At 37.5% G+C, this 22,486-nt stretch overlaps 2 protein-coding genes across 2 annotated transcripts in view; one reads left to right on the forward strand and one right to left on the reverse strand.

Moving 5' to 3' along the window:
* The window catches only part of LOC130083233 (Fc receptor-like protein 5), a 514,396-nt gene that overhangs the window by 490,836 nt on the left and 1,074 nt on the right, over window positions 1-22,486 (reverse strand). The window contains exon 3 of the mRNA XM_056248290.1: window positions 10,215-10,502. Coding sequence (XP_056104265.1) covers window positions 10,215-10,502 — 288 coding nt within the window. The remainder of the gene's footprint in view (window positions 1-10,214; window positions 10,503-22,486) is intronic.
* On the forward strand, window positions 18,417-19,302 carry LOC130083311 (uncharacterized). Its single transcript, XM_056248330.1, has 3 exons — window positions 18,417-18,820; window positions 18,921-19,089; window positions 19,169-19,302. Exons 1-3 carry the CDS (start codon window positions 18,514-18,516, stop codon window positions 19,296-19,298), a joined length of 606 nt encoding a protein of 201 aa, XP_056104305.1. The 5' UTR covers window positions 18,417-18,513; the 3' UTR covers window positions 19,299-19,302.

Below are 22,486 nucleotides of genomic sequence, written 5' to 3' on the forward strand. Positions count from 1 at the left end.
TATACAAGTTTTCAAGAAGCATTAGACATATGACTCACTATTCTGCTTCATAAGTATGTTGACAATATGACATGACGTGGTTTAATGTACCCAAAGTCCAATTATGGACGTTATCTGACATTACCATTTATTAGTAATGATTTACACAGATCCTTTACTACTTACTATTTACCTGAGCATTCAGTATTGTGCAATATAGCATACAGAAGGTGAGGGACATTTTGGGGGGAAAGAAGTGCTGCATTTTATCATTTAAACGTCACTTTTCATGAAAATTCTATAATCCAAGATGGCCGCCACCATATGACGTCAAAATATGCTAATTAGATGGTAAAATGTAATCCCTACATAAACTTTGGGTCATCCTTAATATTTCTCTAATTTACAGAAAGTCTCTATCTTTTATCACTTTTAAGATATAGCCTTTTTAAATTAAGATGTCAAAATCGAAAGTTTTAGGAAAAAACCTCTGGCGCCTAAAGAGTTAAACGTTTCTGCGAGTTAAACGTTCATTGAGGCTATTGTAGGAAAAAGCTTAACGGTTTAATGTACATAAACGACGATCAGTGATCACCAAATTCCTGGTTAGATTTTTTTACAGTTTTAAGTGGTTATGATGAGCAATATGAGAGAGAAATTTGGTGATTGTTGTTTAGGTACATTAAGCCACGTAAAGCTTTTTCACGTTAAAGGGTAACTAAACCCTAAACCAACTTTTTTTAGTTAATGATCTAAGAATGGGACTTTATTAGTGTTGTTCATTGATTCGAGTAACTTTTTTGACATTTGGGTATGAAGTGTTTTAATTTAAAGAGTGATGCCCTCTTCAGGTTGAACGGTGGCTACTGCAGTTGATTTTTCCTATTGGATGTTTGCGGTGGTACGTGACGTAAGCGACCCTTGGTATGAGCTACCACGCCCATGGCAGTATAAAAACCATCTTGTTTCGTCAAAACCACAGTAGCGAGTCAGGAGTTGGAATTGCGAGTATTGAAAACGATCAGGATAGAGATACAGTGGTTGCATGCACTTGGCCTGGAAGATCGCGAGTTCCCGCCTATCGCTCGAGTGTGCAAACTGCATTTTATGTGGGATTGCTTCTCCAACGCAATGGAGGTGGAAATGGGTTTCTCCACACAGCTCGCGCTGAAAAGCGATGCAGTGCCAAACGCTGCTCCTCCTGCATGGACTCCACCACTGTCATGATGTGAGTGAGCATATATTTTTAATCACAATTTATGTTCCTTCCTAATAGGCTAAAGTTAACCCTCTGGTCTCGACAAACGCCGGCGTTTATAAAATATCTATAAAATATAGATATAGATATTTTAGCGTGTCTGACAGCAGCTGTCAAATAATCCGTCACTGCGGGTCTCAGTTGCACGACCCCCCGCTCAGCCCTGCCCTCGGTTCGTCCCCTTTATCTCTGCTGGGCTCTGCCCACTTTTCCAGCATTTTTCAAATATTGCCAGTGGGTGGAGTCAGGCTCTGACCAGGGGTTTAGTTACCCTTTAAGATCCGCACCTCAACGTTTTAAGCGTTTAAGAATGTCCAATCATGTGCGATTCCCACACGGGGGATTCCAATCAAAGTAACAAGTTCCCTTTGGCGTGCCGACCTCCCCTCCCTAAACCTAGAACGTGTCCCAATGATACAGTTGTTGCAGTGTGATAAACAGAGAAGTGTGTAGCAGCGCAGCAGCAGAACGGCTAAATCGAGCTCGAGGTTCTAAAAAAAAAAGTGTTGGGTACAAAATGACTCATGACGAAATCTGGTGGGGACGCGTACCCACCGCCCCACTGAAACCGACACCTATGCCATAATCCTTTGCCCGGACTCATCAGCACTCATTGTTTTCAGCTGTGTCTCATTAACCTTGTTAGCTCACCCTTTATAAGCCTGGACAATTCAGTCATTCAACTGTTGCATGTGTCTTAACTATTTCTAAAACTTTGTCTCCTGGTTTTCCTGATTCTCTGCCTGTTCAGTGGGATTTCTCTGTTCGCCTCAGCCCTGAACTCGGTTATTGTTTGCTTGTGTATGACCTTTGCCTGTTTATGGACTTCGATTGTGGATTACCCTTTCAATAAATGTTAGTGGTGGCGAGATGAAGCCTCATGAAGCGTTGAAGCTTTTCAGCCAAGTGGTTCACAAAAGGGTTCATTTCTCGAGCTTCATTTGCTCACAACACCACCTGGTGTTCAAAGAGTGTAACAAGCAGATCCATTACAGATGTCCTGATGTGATCTGTGATCAAGGCCGGACTTCCCATTGAGTTTGACTGGTCTCTGCCTTTACCCGTTTATTTTGTTTGATTTGTACAGTTCTATGCCAGTCAGAAATGATTAGCCGCATTTCCACTGTGGAGCCAGTACGAGCGAGGGCTAGAAACGATCTGAAGAGTTTTGAGCGCTCTCTCCCGTCTCATTGCCATTACATCTCATTGCGGTTTTTGCTCCATTAAAAGCCACTTTTCCACCGTTTGGCCAAACAGTTGTCTTTGCTTAACCATTACATTCGGTGCTGATCCGGCACAGCCACTATGGATATGGTTTAAGTTTTCCCTGTGGCGCTATAACAGATCTCCGAATGTAATACAAATGCGTGCGTCGTTGCCTTGGTGACACAAGAGTTTACAGACACTAGCCTATGAGATGTAAATAGTGACTGCGTATGGAGGATGATCAGATATTTATTTAAATTGTATTATTAATTTGTGTTTACGTCACTCAAATAGCACGCTTAGCCAAGCTCAAGTAAAAATTACAACTGGAACTGTAACGTTTGGCCCTACGGTGGAAAAGCGGCTAAAGAAATAGAACAAAAGCAGTACCGATGATTCTCCGAGCATCATGGTTGTTCCCATAGACTGTAAAAAAAGATGGACGACGCCCCTTCGCTGTTCAGTTCTCTTCCATTGGTGAGAACTGAAGCGGCCAGTGTCCCGATATGGCGCTGACATCTTGGGACTTGAGTCTGCGTAGTAGACTTATGACTTATGACCTATACTAGGACCGGCCACCGGGGGCGATTGAGGCGCTTTGGCTTCACTTTTCAGGGCTTGTGTGGCACGCTTGGTTGTTCCTCAGATGAGTAAATGATTCAATTAGGCTATAAATACAGTCGTTTGCTAAGTTAAATGACTTATCATTTTAAATGAATTTGTTGATTTAAAGGTGCAGTGTGTATTTTTTAGCGACATCTAGCGGTTCGGTTGTGAGTTGCACTAAGGGCTCAGCCCACTGCTCACCCCTCCCTTTCGAAGAGGAAAAACATATCGTCGTCCGAGACAGCAGAGAATAGCCAGAGTCAGCCAAGAGTGTGTAACATTGTCACTGTTTCTGTACCTCAGTCCATTATAAACCACATCATGGATAAAGTTTACAAAGCCATAGTCAGGTGAGGATCAAGGGTCTTAATATATAATTTAATAATAGTAATCAGCTGATTGTCTCACAAACGTAACCAGCACATTCTCCCCACATAGCAAACACATAATATAGCGAGGGAGAAGAACCATATGAAACTATACAACTATATATTTTTTCTAACAGGGTAGTAAAAGTTTAGCTGGCTAATAATAGCTGTTACTGTGGCTGAGCTGGTTAAAGCGTAAAGCCTTGTTTAAACTCGTTGCATCCGCATGAGCCCAAAGGGCTCATATAAAATTATATGATTGTAACAGCGCGCGCACCGCCTCATCCCCTAGACACCACTTACTACACACAATAGGCTTTTCTTTCTCTGATTTTGAAAACTCTTCAGGATCGACAGGTTCAACCGCGATCGACGGGTTGGTGATTCCTGTAACATACTGTTTTACGGTCAATGACAAGAGTACTAATCAGCTTTCTCGCGAATGTTACCAGCACATTTATCCCCACATAGCAAAGAACAAAGTTACATGAAACAATCCAACTACATATTTTACACCACTGACAAGGGAAAAGTCACTACTCACGGTGTTTATGGCTAGCTTCTAGCTTTCTGCGGCTTCTCTTTCAAGGTAGTGACGAAACGCGCTCTGTAGCGCTGTGTGTTCGCTGTCGGCTACGGTAGAAACATGATGTCACAATATGTAGCTGCCAGCAGAGACAGTTGCATAATTTAAGTTCCATAAAATAATAGTTTTAATTTAATAAGTAATCACGTTTAAATATATCATAATATATTTATCTGCATTTCTTTTACTTTGAAATATATATACAAGCAGATTTGTTTATGTAGGCTTATATAGCGGAACTATTGTTCTGAGGTTCGGTTGGTTCAGACGTTTATTGATGTTACATCAGCATCGTAGCATCGGAGAATGTCATAGCGCATACAGAGCTAACTGCGGCTCGTTAAGTTTTTGGTAATGTCATTACATTTGTTCACCGAGAGACACACGGAAGAGAAGTTGCCTTTGTTACCTGTTTGTTTCACTCCCCTGGAGTTAACGCGGCCAATGAGGTATGCATAGTTATGTTAATGTGTAATTATCAATGTAAAGCATAACTGTGTGATGATTTAATAACAGTCAATCTAACATGTTTCTTATTTATTAATGTGCTATTCTCTGTGAGAATATTCTTATTTCTGTAACTTGTCATGTGATTTTTATGTTTTATTTAGTTCTCACGGCATGTTTGATGGCATCGAGGACGACATCATTTGACTAATAAATGCCCATAAACAAGAACGCCTTGTGTCCGCATCTGTTAACTGCACTCAAAAAAATGATATGTTGGCATTAATTAACTTTTTTATGTAAACAGGTTCCACATAACTGGGTTACGTTAAACAAACATAATGTGTTCATGTAACTTAAACATAATGGAGTTAAGTAATTCTAAGCGACCTAATTAAACTCTGAGCTGAGTGTTAAATGAACACTGAAGCAGTGTTAAAGTTAATGAGATAATTAAGTGAATAATTGAGTGATGATTGAGCATTATTGAAGACACCTGATGATAACAAGCAGAATCACTGAATGAGAAAACCAGAATTTAAAGTCACCATTATGGAGATCAGTGTGTGTTTTAGTTGGGCTCTTGACCCTTAAATCATTATCTTTAGATTATGTATGGTTGCTGTACATGAGTTATAACAGCCAAATGAACAAATTAAAAAGGTGATCTGATGGTGTTGGTTGAGTTTTAACATAATCATTATTTCACAATCATTTTACCTGAACTCATATAGAACCCAATTTCTGAGTTAAGTTTACCTTATTGATTATAGCAGCACTGCCATTATAGAGCATACCATTTTTAACCTTTTCAATTAAATCCAAATGATCAAATCTATAAAAAAAAAAAAAAACCCCGTTTGTATGCAAGCACACACAGACATCAATATTTAGCGTATCAATCTCAGCAATGGTGACAAACAGATCACCTCTAACCATAAGCTCATTATTTATTCATGCAGAAATGCATGATGGGAGCCATGAATGAGTTTTGATTGGTGGCACCCAGAATGCACTGCAACATGCTTTATAATTGTCACCATTGTTGAGATTCACAGGCTGATTATTGATGTCTGTGTGTGCCTACATACATTTTTCTTATTTTTTAGAAGTTTTTTTTTGTTTCTTTTTTATTGATTTGATCATTTGGATTCCATTGAAAAGGCTAAAAATGGTATGCTCTACAATGGCAGTGCTGCTATAATCCATAAGGTAAATTTAACTCAGAAATTGGGTTCTGTATGAGTTCAGTGATTCAGGTCAAATGATAGTGATATAATGATTATGTTAAAACACAACCAACACCATCAGATCAACTTTTCTAATTGATCATCTGGCTGTTATAACTCATGTACAGCAGTCAGACAAAATATAAAGTAAATAAGTTAATGGTCAAGAGCCCAACTAAAACAAACACTCATCTCCATAACGGTGACCTGAAATTCCGGTTTTCTCATTCAGAGATTCTGCTTGTTAACATCAGGTGTTCATGATTAATGCTCAATCATCACTCAATTATTCACTTAATTATCTGCTTCAGTGTTCAGTGTTTGTTTAACGTAACCCAGTTATGTGCATCCTGTTGACATAAAAAAGTTAATTAAAGCCAACATATTAGAACCTGTTGTCATAAAAAAGTTAATTAAAGCCACCATATCAGACCCTGATGACATAAAAAGTTAATTACAGCCAACATATCATTTATTTGAGTGTGTTGAAGTTACATGACCAAATTATGTTTGTTTAACGTAACCCAGTTATGTGCATCCTGTTGACATAAAAAAGTTAATTTATGGAACCTGTTGACATATAAAAGTTAATTTATGGAACCTGTTGACATAAAAAAGTTAATTAAAGCCAACATATCATTTTTTTGAGTGTGGAGGGAGCTATACAATATGTCGACCTTTATAGAAGGGGGTGCCCGCGGTTATGTAGATATAAATGTCTCATTCTAAGGTAATAAAAACATTACGGTTTATTAAGTAAGTTCTTCATACACCACTGAAAACATAGTTATGGATGTCATATTGCATTTCTGTTAATAGATACTCAAAATTTTTACACATTGCACCTTTAAGGATTCAACTCACTCATTTGTCGCCACCTACTGGCGGGTGTAATTTCATAGAAATTTCATAGTAGCCTATTACCGTTATTTAATATCTCAACATAAAATATATATATTTAAAACAATCTCTTAACATAATTTATGCAAAATCTTTTGCTGATTGTCACTTCATTTGATTGTAGCCATACAGTGTATTTTTACTCAAATGTAATTTATTCATTGAGGACACAGATATGACAATATATTTGTATAATACTATCTCTGGCTTTATTGCTCAGTGTTATTGCAGGGTTTTGATCTTCTCTCAACTGAGAAAGAGCACATCCTGTATTTTATTGTATTATATAACGACTATTTAATATTACATCTAAATCTTGAGTACGCTAGGCATGTTGTGTATTCATTTTTCTATGAAACTCAAGCATATTTTAATGTTTGTGTATTTTTTGCTACTCCATAATGATGTTCTAGTTGAGCTCATTTGTAGGTGAGTCCTGCCCTGTCTGTGATACACTGTATTTTGTTGCCAGTTAAGGCTTAGAAATAACAGTGAAAAGAAATATGGTAAATAATAACAATATTTAAAAAAAACATGTGGTATACAATGATTGTATAACATAACTGTGTAATAACCGTTGTAAGAGCCAATATAATATGATTATATTCGATTTGCTTTCCCCACTTTATACCACATCTGAGAATGACTGTTTCTCCTCTAAACACTCGTTCATCAGGTCGTACCGTCACCACAGCTTTAGCACTCACTGAACAAACACAGATTATTGCATTTATAGTTTCAGAAGTTGTGTAGATATTGTCTGATCTGTATTTGTTGCATCACACACTACAGTCTCTCTCACCTGTAACATTTACCCACAGTGCATCACTGTATTGTGTGTAATAGACTGGTTTCCCTCTTCCAGCTCTACACCAGTACTGGCCTCCATCAGACACTGAATCAATCTTCAGGCTGTAGGAGTGTGTTTCTGTCTTCTCTGTCTCAGGGTTCAGTGTGTTTTTGTACCAGTAAAAGTCCCAATATCCAGTAGACGGATCCATGCGACAGGTCAAAGTCACTGTGTTTCCAGTCAGTGCAGCTCCTGCAGGATCTGATGTGAGTTCAGGCTTTAGATCTGCAGGAGAACAACAACAGATTCAGATCCTCAAGAGTCAGAGTTCGTTCCGGGTTACTTGACTGTAAACCCTGTTCCCTGAAAAAGCGGAACGAGATGCTGCGCTGCTTAGCGCATTGGGAACGTCTTTAATCGAGACTAGTGATGTTACGTTCGTGAACGAATCGTTCTTTTTGAACGAATCTTTTAGGTGAACGAATCATTCTCGTTCACGTTATCCATTGACTCATATTTCTCGTTCACTGAAATTCCTCCCTCCACCACTGCGCGCCGCTATTGCGCGCATGCGCAGCTCAATGAACCGTGTAGCTCTGTGGACCGTTTCATCTGTCAAAGACAAAGAGTGACTAAACCTCGAGCCAATAGCCTTCGAGTATGATACGAGGACGGAGCATGTGATTTGTTGAATCTAGTGAACGAATACGCCCTTTATTTGAGTTGCTTTGAGTTTGAACGAGTCAAATGAACTGTTACATACATCTCGTTCATGAATGATATTGCTCTCTGTTTTGAGTCTGAACGAGAGAGAGAGAGATCTCCCGTTCGTGAACGAATTGAACGAACTGGTTGCTATACCCAGTTCGTGTACCAGGTCGGCCATTCTGTCAATCTAGTTCATCAATCAGCAGAAAGTGAATGCAAAGCGCAGGTATCCGTACTGTGCACGCGCAATTCATATCTTACATACAGAACATAACTCCTCGTTTAACTCGTTCTGACCAAACAAATAAAATGTTAACTAGCCTGCCTAGTATGCAAACAAATTAAAAAACACTTGTGATTTGGTCATCCGAAAAGAGTGTAATTTAAAAGATAAAAAGAGTGTAAAGACTTTGATCGCTTATTTAGACTTATTTTATCCATTTAATGAGTAGGGCACCATTTTTAATAGTCAAATCAGTTTTTATTTTGTAACAAGTAAATACGTTAGTTGAACAACACATTTTGCCGCACCTGCTGCTGACGTATTTGTGTAATATGGAAAAAAAAACTGAACGAATCAGTGAACGAATCAGAACGAATCCTTTTGGTGAACGAACTAAAAATGAACGAGTCTCTGTAAAGAATCAAAATTTCCACCACTAATCGAGACCCGCTGTGAATATAGTGTGTAAACACGTCGATAGAATCGACCGGAAGTAATATAGCCTCGGTCGGTGATGTCATCGTCGCGCGCCCGCGTGCACCCGACTTTTTTTCTCAGAAATAATTTTTAAAAAATCAAATTGATTTTTTTATCTTCTATGAGAAAATACTTTCTCTCAAAACTTTTTTTTAGTCTTAAATATTATTTTTTGCTATTGATATGAAAACTTTTCTCTCAAATATAATTTTTTCTCTCATGAAATGCTTTATTGCTATCAGTGTGATAACTTTTTTTTCAAACTTTTTTTCTCTCTCAGATCATTTATTTTCTCCCATGTAATAAAGACACATTTCTAGCTCCATACTTATTCAGCCTATTTATTTAGTCCTTTTTTGTATAACCTATAGAAATTATAAATTTAAATTGCAGTTTTATGAAAATTAGATACAAATAAAATTGACTTGTTTTTCTTCACTCATGCTTTTTTGTAAATAAACAACATCAAAGCATTAACATTTGTGTGGGGAAATCAGTTACAGTGGAGGTAACCAATCAATGCAGGTTTAAGATACAGACCACTGTAATCAATATCTTTCTTTGGAAAACAACGTGAGCATTTGTTGTGCTTACATTTACAGCTATTGCAAGCAGGGGGCGCTTATTCAAACCTTTTTGTTATGAAATTGGGCACTCATCAGACAAAATGTAATTAGGTATACAGGTGATATTATCAATTTAAAGGAATTTAATGACTTCAAGTATTTAAATATGTTATTTAAGGCTTTATATAAGTATTTAAGCCTTTCAGGATTAGAATGAGAGCTTGTGCTCAGGTCAGGACAAGTATAAGAACTTGATTTGGCTTTCCTGACAGCAGAAGTATTTTACAAGTCCTGATAATGTGGGCTGGCGTGGCTACAGTGCCAGTGTTAAGCAATTTTAACATAATATTTAATACCATTAAAATATCAAGTAAATAAGTATTGTGATACTTGGTGCCACAGTGACACTCTTGTCCCAAAAAGTATTGCTATACCATGATACTCAATATGTTGTCCCATGGTGAGTAATTTTTCCCTGTTGGACCTACACAAAATTTGAGGGTTCCCCCACCTGCCACATCCCACTTTAACCACTGCGTATACACACACACACACACATACACGCACACGTAAACCCCTCCATCATTGAAAAAACAATCAACCGAGCAATAGCCCTCAACCTCCTTCTCGGAAAAAAATGCACGCATGACTCCCCTTCTGCCATCACCTACCGACCCAGCTGGGCAGTCCTTGTGTATTTCAGTGCAGTGCAAGCACAGAGCCAACGAGTAGGGCACCCGGAACCCTTGCCTATATTGTCTGGAAAATGCACTCCAGTTAACAACACATGAGAACTGAGAGTAAAAGTCTCTCGATTGTATGTGTGATCATGAAGTAGAGAGAGTTTAGAGGACAATGATGTTGAACTCACCCTTCACAGAGAGAGAAACAGCAGAGCTTGATGTTGATGAGTTTGGTCTTCCATCTCTCTGTCCTTTACACCAGTACTGACCCTGATCAGACTCAGTAGCTCCTCTGATAGTGACAGTGTCTCTGTTTACAGTGTAACGATAACCAGACGTCTGTAACTTTACACTGTCTTTATACCACTCATATCTCCAGTCACTGTGATCAGAGTTTATCACACACTTCAGATTGACTGTTTCTCCAGTGAATACAGCACTGTCTGGTGTCACAGTCACTGTAGATGTGGGTAAACCTGAGAAGAGAGCAGAACACAAACTGACTAGAGGACAAATGATTATTGCCCAACAGCGTCAATCGATGCAGTGTCTCATTCCCTGTTCTCAGGGAACATAGGTTGCAGTCGTAACCTGAGACGTTTTCTCTTCGGCTCCGTCATGATCTCAGACAAACACTGGTCAAAAACATCAGCTGTGAAACTGAACTGTTCATATGATTGTTTCCATATCTAAACCAGCTGTATCTGTCAGGATTCCGCCCTTGTTTCTATACAGTGTTTGTGTCTGAACAGTATTGCTGGCTTGTGCTCGGATCTAGTTACTCGTGACCAACAGCTTCATGCTGGTTAGAAAGACTGACTGACGTGATCAGGATGATGGAGACTATAAAACTCTTAGTGGTTTGACTTCATTCATATGAAATCAGGATTAATTTTATAATACAGTTATGGTGCTTTTGTGTCCTATTTGAACTCTGAAAGTTAATCATGTCATTCTCTAGCTATAATAGCGATCAGCACATTAATAAAACAATCTTAAAAAAAAAAAATTGTTCCAGGAAAGATATAGATTTGAAACAACACAAGGGTGTGGGAGATTAAATGATGACAACATTTTCATTCTCAGGAGAGCTAATGTTGAAACTTTGGTGTAAATGTTGGATAAAATGCATCTTAAATTTAATATTTGATGAACTGCAAATCATAAGAACAAAAAAATTACAGAATCGTCTGAAAAGCTATGCTGCATTTGTATAAAGACTTAAAGATTCTCAGAGAGTGCAAGCAGCTAAAAAAGTAATTACAGAAATATGTTTTATGTTTATTAAAAACTTGAATGTTACTGAATAGATGGAGTTGAAGTGTAATTAGCAGCCATTAACATAATTATTTTAGCTGTTTCTCAGATCTGTGTTCACATGCGTCAGAAAGACGACTTTATCTGTTGTGTTTCTCTGTTTTATAAGAACTCTTGCCAGGAGTGTTGTGTTTTAAAGATTACACTTAAAGTTAAAAATACACTGTAAAAAAAAAACGAGCAAATGCATGGCAGCACAGGGTGCCAAACGTTTGCCATTGATGAAAATAACGGTAAAACCCCATGAACTGAAGTAACATGTTTACACAGCAACATGAAAAAAGAACATTGACCATACAGTACTATAAAATGTTTAAAACGTAATCTGAAATAACATATTTTGTCTGTATAATTGCAAATACATGCATAGACCATTAAATGTAATGACATTATTTGACTGTAAGTTCACGTAACATGTTTAAACCCTCGTTTAATAAAACATGTTTTAACTGTAAATATAAAAACATGGTGTAGCAGTTGTTTAACTAAACATTATTTGAATGTAGATATAAATGACATGTTGACACCATTACTTCATAAAGCATGTTTTGACTGTAAACTGAAATCATGTTTTAATCATTATTTAACAGAGTTTGACTGTAAATTGAAATAACATGTGTTGACCGTTATTTGAAAAAATTAACTGTGATGGACCATAATTTTGAAAGGCATATACAGCATTTTGATTTTGATTATGGCTTACAAATAATTTTATATGTAGTTCATGAAATGTATATGTCACAAAAAGTCATTAGAGAAAATCATTTGTATTTTTCCCTCTTTATTTTCTTCTGTTACAGTAGTTTCCATTGTAAATAACAACAATATTAAAAACTTTAAACAGTGCTACAGTACCATCATCTGAACATTGCTTATATATGCTTAAAATACAACATTGACAATTCAAATTAATTTTATCATTGCATCTTCCACAAACTACACTTCGAACAGAACAATGGTCTCCAATTCAATCTCCATGTTGATGCCTTTAAAAAATAAGAGAGAAAATGGTTAGATATCATACATCACATATCTATATTCATCATCATGTCTGATCATGTTATTCTTTTTAGATGTTCTTGCGTTTCTTACATTAAAAAAATATTGTTTTTTACTTAAAATAAATATTTGTTCATTAAATATGTAATACACTTACAAATTTTATAATGGTCCACAACACCTTACTTCTTCAGACAGTTTAGTGATGTGACCTCACCCACTGACAAGGCCAAGGGTGCACTGCAACAGCAGAAACAACGTAAATACAGTAACACTTGTTGATTACAATTTTATATTTAATTTTACATGCCAGCATATTTACCCAGTATGATTACCTCACAATGTCGCAGGAAATTTCCCCTTTTGCTTTCTATGGAAGACATTTTTTGGTGTGCGTTTCTGCACTGTTTTGACCTTTCTTGTTAAGTCCCGCCTTCACGCACGCCATTGGTCAAACTGCTTCTCAATCATTGCCCTCGGCCCAACGGCATCAGCCAAGAGACAAAGCAGCAGCCTGTTAACTGCAGGTGGCACATCATGGCTCCAAAACAGCGTAAAAATGCCTCAAGGAAAAAATCCGTGTTTTTGTTTTGGTCGGGAAACGTGCTCATTGACATGGCAAATAAGCTAAAAGACGGAGCGGAGTTGGGTTCGCTGGAATACTGAATTACAGGCGTCAGTTTGTTTTCAAAAATCGTAAGTAGTGACTTTGTTAAGTAGGCAGTAGCTTTGTGTGTAAACGTGACTGTTAAGGCAACATACTCTGCTGTATGAATGCAATATATAACAGAATGACAACAAAACAATCATGGACCTCGATGTCGAGTGGTGAATGGTAAGTGCTTAAAAAAATTCGGTTGACGTATCATCCAACGTAATTTAAAAGTTAATTGGCAACAGGTGAATACAATTACAATGACTAATCACAAACGTTTTTAATTATTCTTAATGTTTGATGCAAGTTGCATTAAAAAGGACTAAATAGGTTTCAGAATTGTGTTGTTGTCGTTTTAGAACTTTGCTTTCACAATCATTTAAAAACACCCATATGCATGGACAACGGATTTCATCTTATGAGGTGTGTTACCTTTAACCATATGGATGATGATGTATTCGTGCAAATTTTGTGATTGCTCTCTGAAGACAGTTAAGGGATTTGTTGATCATCAAATCTTACACAGACATGAAGCAAATGCTCAATTTCCATGTTGCTTCCCAGAATGCAAATGTAAATTCTTAAAATACAATGCTCTCAAAGCTCATGTTTATCGCCATCACAAAAGACCACATACTCGTTTTGATGATTCGACGGGCACGTTTGTTTGCAACAATACAGACTGTCAACAACAATTTACAGACATGAACAATGTCCTTTCTCATCTCAGGTCACATTTAGCCAAGGGAGAGGTGGTGTGTTGTCCTTTTGAAAAATGTGACAAAAATTTCAGTTTAAGATCAAGTTTCACTGCCCATGTTTCACGAAAGCACAGGACTTCTACATTTGCACAATTACGGATTATGGATACTTTATCTCAGCAACCTTCTTCAGCATTTGATGTTACTGAGGATGAGGTTGATGAAAGTGAATTCACAGACTCACTGACGAAATGTAACGCAAAGTCATTGTACATGAAAAATCTCTGCCTGTTTTATATGCAGCTACAAGCCAAATACCTGGTGCCATCGTCAACCATTCAGATGATTGTGGAGGAATTCAGTGGTTTAAATTATATCTGTCATCAGTACACACAGAAGATGTTCAGGGAAATACTCAAGTCAAAAACGGCCCTTTCACAATGTGATATTGAATCTGTGGTGCAGACTTTGCAAGGCCAAGATTTACATTCAGCTTGTAATTCATTACTTTCCACAGAATACCAAAGAAGACAGTATTATCAGAAAAAATTTTCGTACGTGCATCCACAAAGTATGTGTCTCGGTCGAGATGAAAACCGAATCCAACGTTATGCACAGTATATTCCATTGAAGAACACTTTAAAAACCATGTTAATAGACCCAGGGGTGTGGGAGCAGTGTGCCAAACATCAGCATGTACACTCTTCTGTGTTCTCTGACATCTGTGATGGCTCTGTATTCAAATCCAATGACTTGTTTAAGCAGCCTGAGATTACAATCCAACTTATCTTGTACCAGGATGCCTTTGAGATTGTGAATCCCCTTGGGTCAGCTAAAAAAAGACACAAAATGATTGGAGTGTATTTTACACTTGGCAACTTTGAGCCATTTTACAGATCATGCATTGATAACATTCAGTTATCACTTTTGTGTTATGAGAGAGACTTTAACTATTTTGGTCAAACCAAGATTTTTTCTAAGTTGTTGGCAGATGTCAAAGAACTTGAAGAGCATGGATTTGTGACATCTTCAGGTGACATAGTACGTGCAACAATAGTGGCTATTATCGGTGATAATTTTGGGTCCCACTGCATCGGTGGTTACTCACAGAACTTCAGTACTGCCAAGCATTGCTGTAGGTATTGCTTGGTATCTCGCAGTGAACTTCAGAATGTGTGTGTAGACTTTCCCAATCGCACAGTTGAGTCCTATAAGGCGGCAGTGGAAACTCTAAGGACGACCGAAGAAAATGTTGTAAATGGGTTGAAGTTTGACTCCATTTTCAACTCTCTCAAATATTTTCATGTTGCTCAGCCTGGCCTTCCCCCATGCCTTGGCCATGACTTGTTTGAAGGCATTGTAGCTATTGATCTTGCCATTTTCTTGGAATACTTTGTAAAAAGGAAGTGGTTTTCATATACACAGCTGAACAGGAGACTTGCACAATTCAAATATCTGGATTCTGATGCTGGTTCTGCCCCCTCCCAGATATGTAAAAAAGGCGGAAAGTTAGGTGGTCAAGCAGCTGAGAACTGGTGTCTCCTCAGATTTCTTCCTGTCATAATTGGAGACAGAGTAGAGTCACAAGACCCTGTATGGCAACTGACTGTTAAGTTGAAAGAACTGGTTGAGTTAGTGTGTGCTCCCAAGATTAGCACTGCACAGATTGCATATCTCAATGTCTTAATACCAGAATATCTGGAAACAAGAAAGGAGCTGTTTCCTGGTGAAAATTTTAAACCAAAACATCATTACATGCTTCACTATACGTCACTCATTTTAAGTCTTGGACCTTTAATTCGTTTATGGTCATTGAGATTTGAAAGCAAACATTCCTACTTCAAAAGAAGTGTGAGAAGAACACAGAACTTCAAAAATGTATGCAAGACATTGTCTCACAACCATCAACTTCTTCAAGCATATCTTCACTCACGGTCATTTTTTTCACCAAAGCTTAAAAGTGTTGACTTGGCCACATACTCTCCTCATTTGTACAGTGATGCTGTGTGCAAAGCTGTTGAGACAAGTTTGCTTAATGAACCAGACTTTGTTTCAACACGGGTAGAATACAAGGGTACCCTGTACAGGAAAGGAAATTTAATTTGCCTTAAATGTGAAGAGGAGGATTCTATTTTACAGTTTGGACAGATTGAGCTGATTTTCGTGAAAGATGATGATGTGACTTTCCTTGTGACTCCCCGCACCTCAGTGTATTTGCATGATTATGGACTTTATGAGATTTTGTCTGCGACAAAGGAATTAATTTGTGTAAATGCAGAGGAATGTCTGGATTATTATCCCTTAAATGAGTACAGTTTTATGGGACTGAAGGTCATTACTCTGAAGCACAGCGTTGTTCATCTGTAAAAAGGATAAACTGTCCTCTCCCAACAGAAATGGATGCATTGTTGATTTTTATTGAGAATGTGTTCCCAAACCCTATAACTTCAAAGCTAGCCATAGAGGGTTTGAACAGCCTAGGTGTGGAGACCATAGATGACCTACAGTTTTTGAAAGAAGATGATCTAGGTGGCTTTCTGAGACCGATTGAAGCAAGAAAACTAATAGCCCAAATCCCAAGTAAGTTTTCAAATCAATGGTTGTTTTTACATATACACTAGTCAACATTTGAAGCGGATCAAAAAGTTCATTAAGTTCACAAGAACAGGTATTGGTTTTAAGACAACTGAAAGGTTTGATCCACTTTAAATGTTGACTTATGTACATGCATACAATTAGATGAACTGGAAAAACAACACCCCAGTCTCTTTCATTCTGTACTTTGTTAGCTGTACTCTTTACTTGTATTACAGTATGCCAATGTGTTTCTTGTTTCTGCAGTATGGTTTTTAATGCAGTTTTTTGTTTATGCCATGTAGATATTGCTTCCACTCTGCAAAACACTGCCAATGAGTTGTCTGCTGAATACACTTCTGATGCATCAGGTTCACCTGCTCCCGGATGCTCAATTTCACCATCCAGCTCTTCAAGTGGAAGACGTGAGTTAAACGCTGATACAACATTAAACAATCCACAAACATTTTGAAAGCAAAACATGTAGTTTGAAAGCAAAACGTGTTGTCAATTCTTGTAATTCATATACAGAGAATTTGCTATGTGAGCATGCCCAGCCTTTAGCACGCCTGGCAAACAAATTGTGCCACACATGCAGTTCACAGAACGATATATGTATATGTATATGTACAAACCAGATTCCAAAAAAGTTGGGACACTGTAGAAATTGTGAGTAAAAAAGGAATGGAATAATTTACAAATCTCATAAACTTATATTTAACTTTTCCGGCCTCTTATTGCTACCTGTCCCAACTTTTTTGGAATGTGTATCTCTCATGAAATCCAAAATGAGCCAATATTTGGCATGACATTTCAAAATGTCTCACTTTCAACATTTGATATGTTATCTATAATCTATTGTGAATAAAATATAAGTTTGAGTAAGATTTGTAAATTATTCCATTCCTTTTTTACTCACAATTTCTACAGTGTCCCAAATTTTTTGGAATCGGGTTTGTATATGTATATGTGTATATGTATACAAGTCTGCAGATTTATTGTACACTAGTACACATTTGAAGAGCTTTGGGTATTGGTTTTAAGACAACTATTATGAAAGGTTTTGATCCTCTTAAAATTTTGACTAGTGTAGTTTGATGGTACAAATCAAACTGTGATGGCACGGGGCCTCAAAACATTGATTTTGGAAATTGCATACATTGTGATCCGTACATGTGCCACTGTGGTGATTACCTGGTGCATGAATGGCCAAAACGTCTCCAGTTGAGTCCGCATCTTATGCCAGCGGAGAGTGAAGACTGTTGTGCATTGTTCAGAGCAACTACAGGGCCACAGTGCAGTCAGCAACACGTTAAATGTGCCCATTTCATGCTAGTGATTTGTTGCACTGTGGTCCTGCGGTCCCTGTGAAAAATGCACAACAGTCTCCCCTCTGACAATAATGCACTGCGGACATAAAACAAGTCTGTGCACCACTTTAAATGCGTACTCTATATAGTGGCACATGAACAACCCACAAAGCCCCATGCCATCTCTGTTTGTCTGTTATTTAACTTCAATAAATCTGCAGCTTGGGAATAGGCAATTTTGCCAAAAAGTTACTGCTGCATGAAAAGTGTTTATCATGTAACCTGGACATTGGTTTATCTTCTAGGTGACAGTCGCTGTGAAACTTCGTTTTATGACCATGACTGGCATTATAGTTTTGATGTTCCATGGCAAAAAATGCCAGCAAGTTTTATGGAAAAGTTGCAAAATGGTGAAAGGCCAAGTTGCTCAGAGAGAAGACAGTTGGTCCGCATTGTTGCTTCTGAGATCCTGGAAGTCAGCAAATGTCCAGCAAAAAAACATGTATCAGAAATAGCCCGACAAATGGTGATTGCGTACCCAAAGTCTTTCAGAGATGAGATTAATTCCCAGGTTGTAGGAAGTGGATATGATTCTCTCCTCAAACAACTGGTGTGTAGAATTGACAATTTTAAAAGGGCAAAAGCTATTAGTACACCACTTTGTGGTACTCTAGAAGTATCAACAAAGAAACGAAAATTGTTATATGGTTGTATAAATTCTGATCCACAACTGCTAGTTGGAGAAACATCCAAATTGCAGCAGGAAAATAAAGAGAAGTTGCTAGTAATGTTTCAAAATAATGAAAGTGATGTAAAGACAATCTATGACTTAATGACTTCTACTTACACCTCTCAAAGAAACAACATCCAATCTGGAAAGGAAACCAAAGATTTACTTGATGAGTGGCCATATCTTTTTCAGCCAGCAGGAATGAAAGCACACTTTAAAGAGCTCACTGGCATTGACATAAACAACAGCTTTGAAGAATCTGCTTCCAGTAAGTTCAGAAGAATATTGGACTACTTTCAATTTCAGTGCACAGAAAGAGCAAGCAGAGCAGGGAGAATCCTCACAAAGTATAGAGCTGGAGGGGATCATGTTTGTGGGGCAGTGATGTTGCTGCTAACCCATTTCAAAAATGACCAAGACCACTTTCTTGTGATGGTAGAAGACACCTCTGTTCCAAGTGATATATGCTCAGAACAGCTTCCAGCAACACCATGTATAGTGGTGTGTGGTGGGTATTATTTACTTGCAACACAATAATTCCTGGTTTCAGGGGACCAGAACTCACATTCTGTTAAATATTATGTCTTACTGATTTTGTTTGTTCAAAGGAGAGAACCCACTGACAGCCAGTGTGTACATGGTAGCAGTAGACCAGATGATTGTAAATGACCATCTCTTGAGTTTTACAGAAGCCCTGTATCTGATGTTCTCTCTTTACTATATATTGAACATCAGTTACCCTGTAGAACTGGGAGCCACACTAGAATTCTTGCAAAGGTAATTCATAGACTGCATTCCTTTGGTTAAGAAGCATACAACAATTATTTAAGGATATTGTTTGTGTTGTGTTTTAAAGGTGCATCTTTAGGATTAATCCTCATAAAGGTACCAAGGTGGAAAAGAGAGAGAAAAAGAGAGCGTACTCTGTCAACCCCAGAGTATTGAGTCTGACGTCAAAAATTGCTGCATTTGACTGGGGAGAGTAACAGGTATAGAAGCTCTGTTGTCTTGTATAGTAGTGGTAGACTTCATCTTCTGTGTTTATCATTCATCAATGATAAAGTGCACCAAATGACAATCATTTTTATAATTAACTCCAATAAATGTGATGTAATCGTCTGTGGCCAAAACTGAGAGTATTTGGTTAAGGCTTGTTGCTGTTTCTGCTCTTCTTTTGGTTTGGGTTTTAATTTAAACTGTTTGTGTCCCCACAGATTCAGGTCTTTCAGAAGATTGACATTTCGCTGAAGAACAGGACAGACCGACTTTTTGTACTTCAGTGCAGCGCTTTGTTCCTTAAATTAGTTGTATTGCCTTGTGATGTGATTAGTATTTAATTTTTTTTTTTTTAATTGAACAAATTTGTGATCTAAAACATGACTTTTGCTGGGAAGTGTTTTTCCATTGTTTGATCTTGAAGGTTTGCTATATAATCAAAAGCTGAAATTGTTTACAGCAATACTCTGGCTACCATAATTTATTGTATAACATTTTACAAAAAAATTTGTTTCAAGAGTATTTTTAATTTGTTTTTTAACATTACTTCTGTCACACAGTATACAAATATGCTCCTGTACATTTGGTTTAAATAAATAAATTCACTAGAAAAAGATTATGGCATGAAAACATGTAAGCCTTTACTAAAACTTTGACTTCCATGGTATTTTTTTCGACTATGCGCTTAAGTCATGATTCATGACGTAAGGAATACTGTGTCCGGGTTTAACCCTCCACTGATTTAAATCGAGGATATGAATCCATTTATTTATCTCACCCATTTAGGCAACACCTTTATAAACTCTGTGTATGTTGCAGTCTCCCGGCTCTCAAAATCACAGACAGCAATATATCCAATAGTGCCTTAGAGATATGGCTTATAGCCGTGGCTCCCTGGGCAGCCCTGAGATGATGCCAGGGGGGCCCCAGTTTTATGACATTTTATAAAATAAATTAATTTATCCTAATTTCTGTGTAAATAAATTTGAGAACCACTGGCTTATAGATTTGGCTTTTTTTGTGATAAAAAAAAGCCATTTATTTGCAATGAAAATTTTGAAAGTGGAAATAACGTGCTTTATTAAGAGAAGAGTGTTTATTAAAAATAAGTATTTATTGGGTAAGCTTAGGGGTCGGTGTAGAAGGGCTTTTATTCTCACAACAATGTAGCATCCATTTAACAATTTTAAAGGGGTGGTATAATGCCCTTTTCACAAGATGTAAAATAAGTCTCTGATGTCCCCAGAGTGTGTATATGTAGTTTTAGCTAAAAATACCCCACAGATATTTTTATATAGCATGTTAAAGTTGTCACTTTTTGAGGGTTAGCAAAAACGCACCGTTTTGTGTCTGGTCCTTTAAATGCAAATGAGCTGCTGCTCCCGGCACAAGGGGCGGAGCTTCAAGCGCTCATGTGTGTTAGCAGCGCCGATTACCTCATGCAGAAACACACTAAAATGTCAGAAACTGTTCTGCCTTTTATGTTCAAACCGGAGTCAGACACAGATGGAGAGACTCAAGATAGAAAAAGTGACAACATGTAGAATGCAACAGGACATTTCTGAATGCTTAGTTGATGAATTTATGTTGATGATTTGGAGTTAACTATCTAGAGTTAGCATATTCTGTCAGGATAATCTATAAATCGCTCGTATAGGAACTGTTGTGAGATGCACACAGAGTGACTTTCTATTGCATGTGAAAAGACGGCTGCTACAGTTTGAGCTGACTCACAAATGTGCTCGACTACAAGCTCTTCCCCTTCTCAACATGGACTGTGTGTTCCCAGGGGCGAGTTTATGTAAATTTTCAGGTTTGTGATGTCACTAACCCGGGAGGAATGTCTTGTAGTTCCTACCAGCCGTTTGTTGTAGTCCTTAAAAAACAATTTCTTTAAAAGCAAACATCTCCCTTTGCTTTGAACTTTGAGCGTTGTAACTTTGCAGATGTTGTTTATGCTCAAACAGCAACATTACACACTAACTAAAGCTAGAAAAGTGAAATCATAATCAACCCCTTTAATAAATATAACCATTTGCACTCTATGATAATTATTGGATCCTGTTAATCTACAAAAATACTAAGGTGCAACTATCTGCCAATATAGATAGCATCTAATTAGCATGTACACTTACTGCAAATTTGATAATTATATTTATTAAATGAAAATAATTTACACCTAATGTAAATAGCATTACGTAAAAATGCTGATATTGTATTATACTTATAGTGAAAATAAAAATATATCTGTATTTTTCTTAGTGTAAATCTACAGCTGGTTATTTCGGATTTTGATATGGAAATCATGACAATTAGCTTACCTTAACAATAAATGGTTTTCCAGAAGTGGTGTAACAAGTGGGTTGGACAGGAGTGTGCGTTTGGATGAGGATACCAATAAGTGAAAGCATACTCAAAATGTGACCTTTTTAACCCATCCCAGTGAGTGTTGAACACACACATCCCCGGAGCAGTGTGGGGAGCAATTAGGGTAAGGTGCCTTCCTCAAGGGCACCACAGTCACAACACGCCGGCCATGAGACTCGAACCGGCAACTCTTGGGTTACAAGCCCGACTCTCAAACCACTAAGCTACAACTGCCCCCACAGTAATAAAATGCTCTAACAGCCACAAGAGAAAACTGATGCCTTTCGCCACTAACCACAGCAGCAAAAAACTAAAAAAATATGATTTTATAAACAACACAGTCCAGCACCAGATCGCCTCTTTAACAAACGAACGGTATGACATGCATAAAAACAATAGTAGGCTAAACACTGACTATAAATCAAGGAAACAACATGTGTCGGATCACCAATGAAGTTTAGAAAAGATGCGCAATTTAACCTACTGTCTTCAGTGGCACAGGCACTAGTCTGGAAGCCTTGTTTATTTGATGCTTGTTTCAAAGTCCTTGGTTCAAATCTGTAATTTATACCTTTTGGTATCACAAATCACATCGAAAAGGCATTTATTTTCAACAAAAATTAAGTAGAATTAAAGTGTCTAACGTGTATTTAATAAAACACCTTATACTATTATTGCATCCTGTTAAGGCTACACAATTACTGAGATGCAAACAGAATCTGCCAAAATATAGAATATAGCATCTAATTACTATACATTATTGCAAACTATCACGACATTTACATGATCTAAATAGAATATATAGCTATTT

This window comes from Rhinichthys klamathensis, unplaced genomic scaffold (assembly GCF_029890125.1).
Source record: "Rhinichthys klamathensis goyatoka isolate OS25496 unplaced genomic scaffold, OSU_Roscu_1.1 h1tg000054l_1, whole genome shotgun sequence".
NCBI classification, from domain to species: domain Eukaryota; kingdom Metazoa; phylum Chordata; class Actinopteri; order Cypriniformes; family Leuciscidae; genus Rhinichthys; species Rhinichthys klamathensis.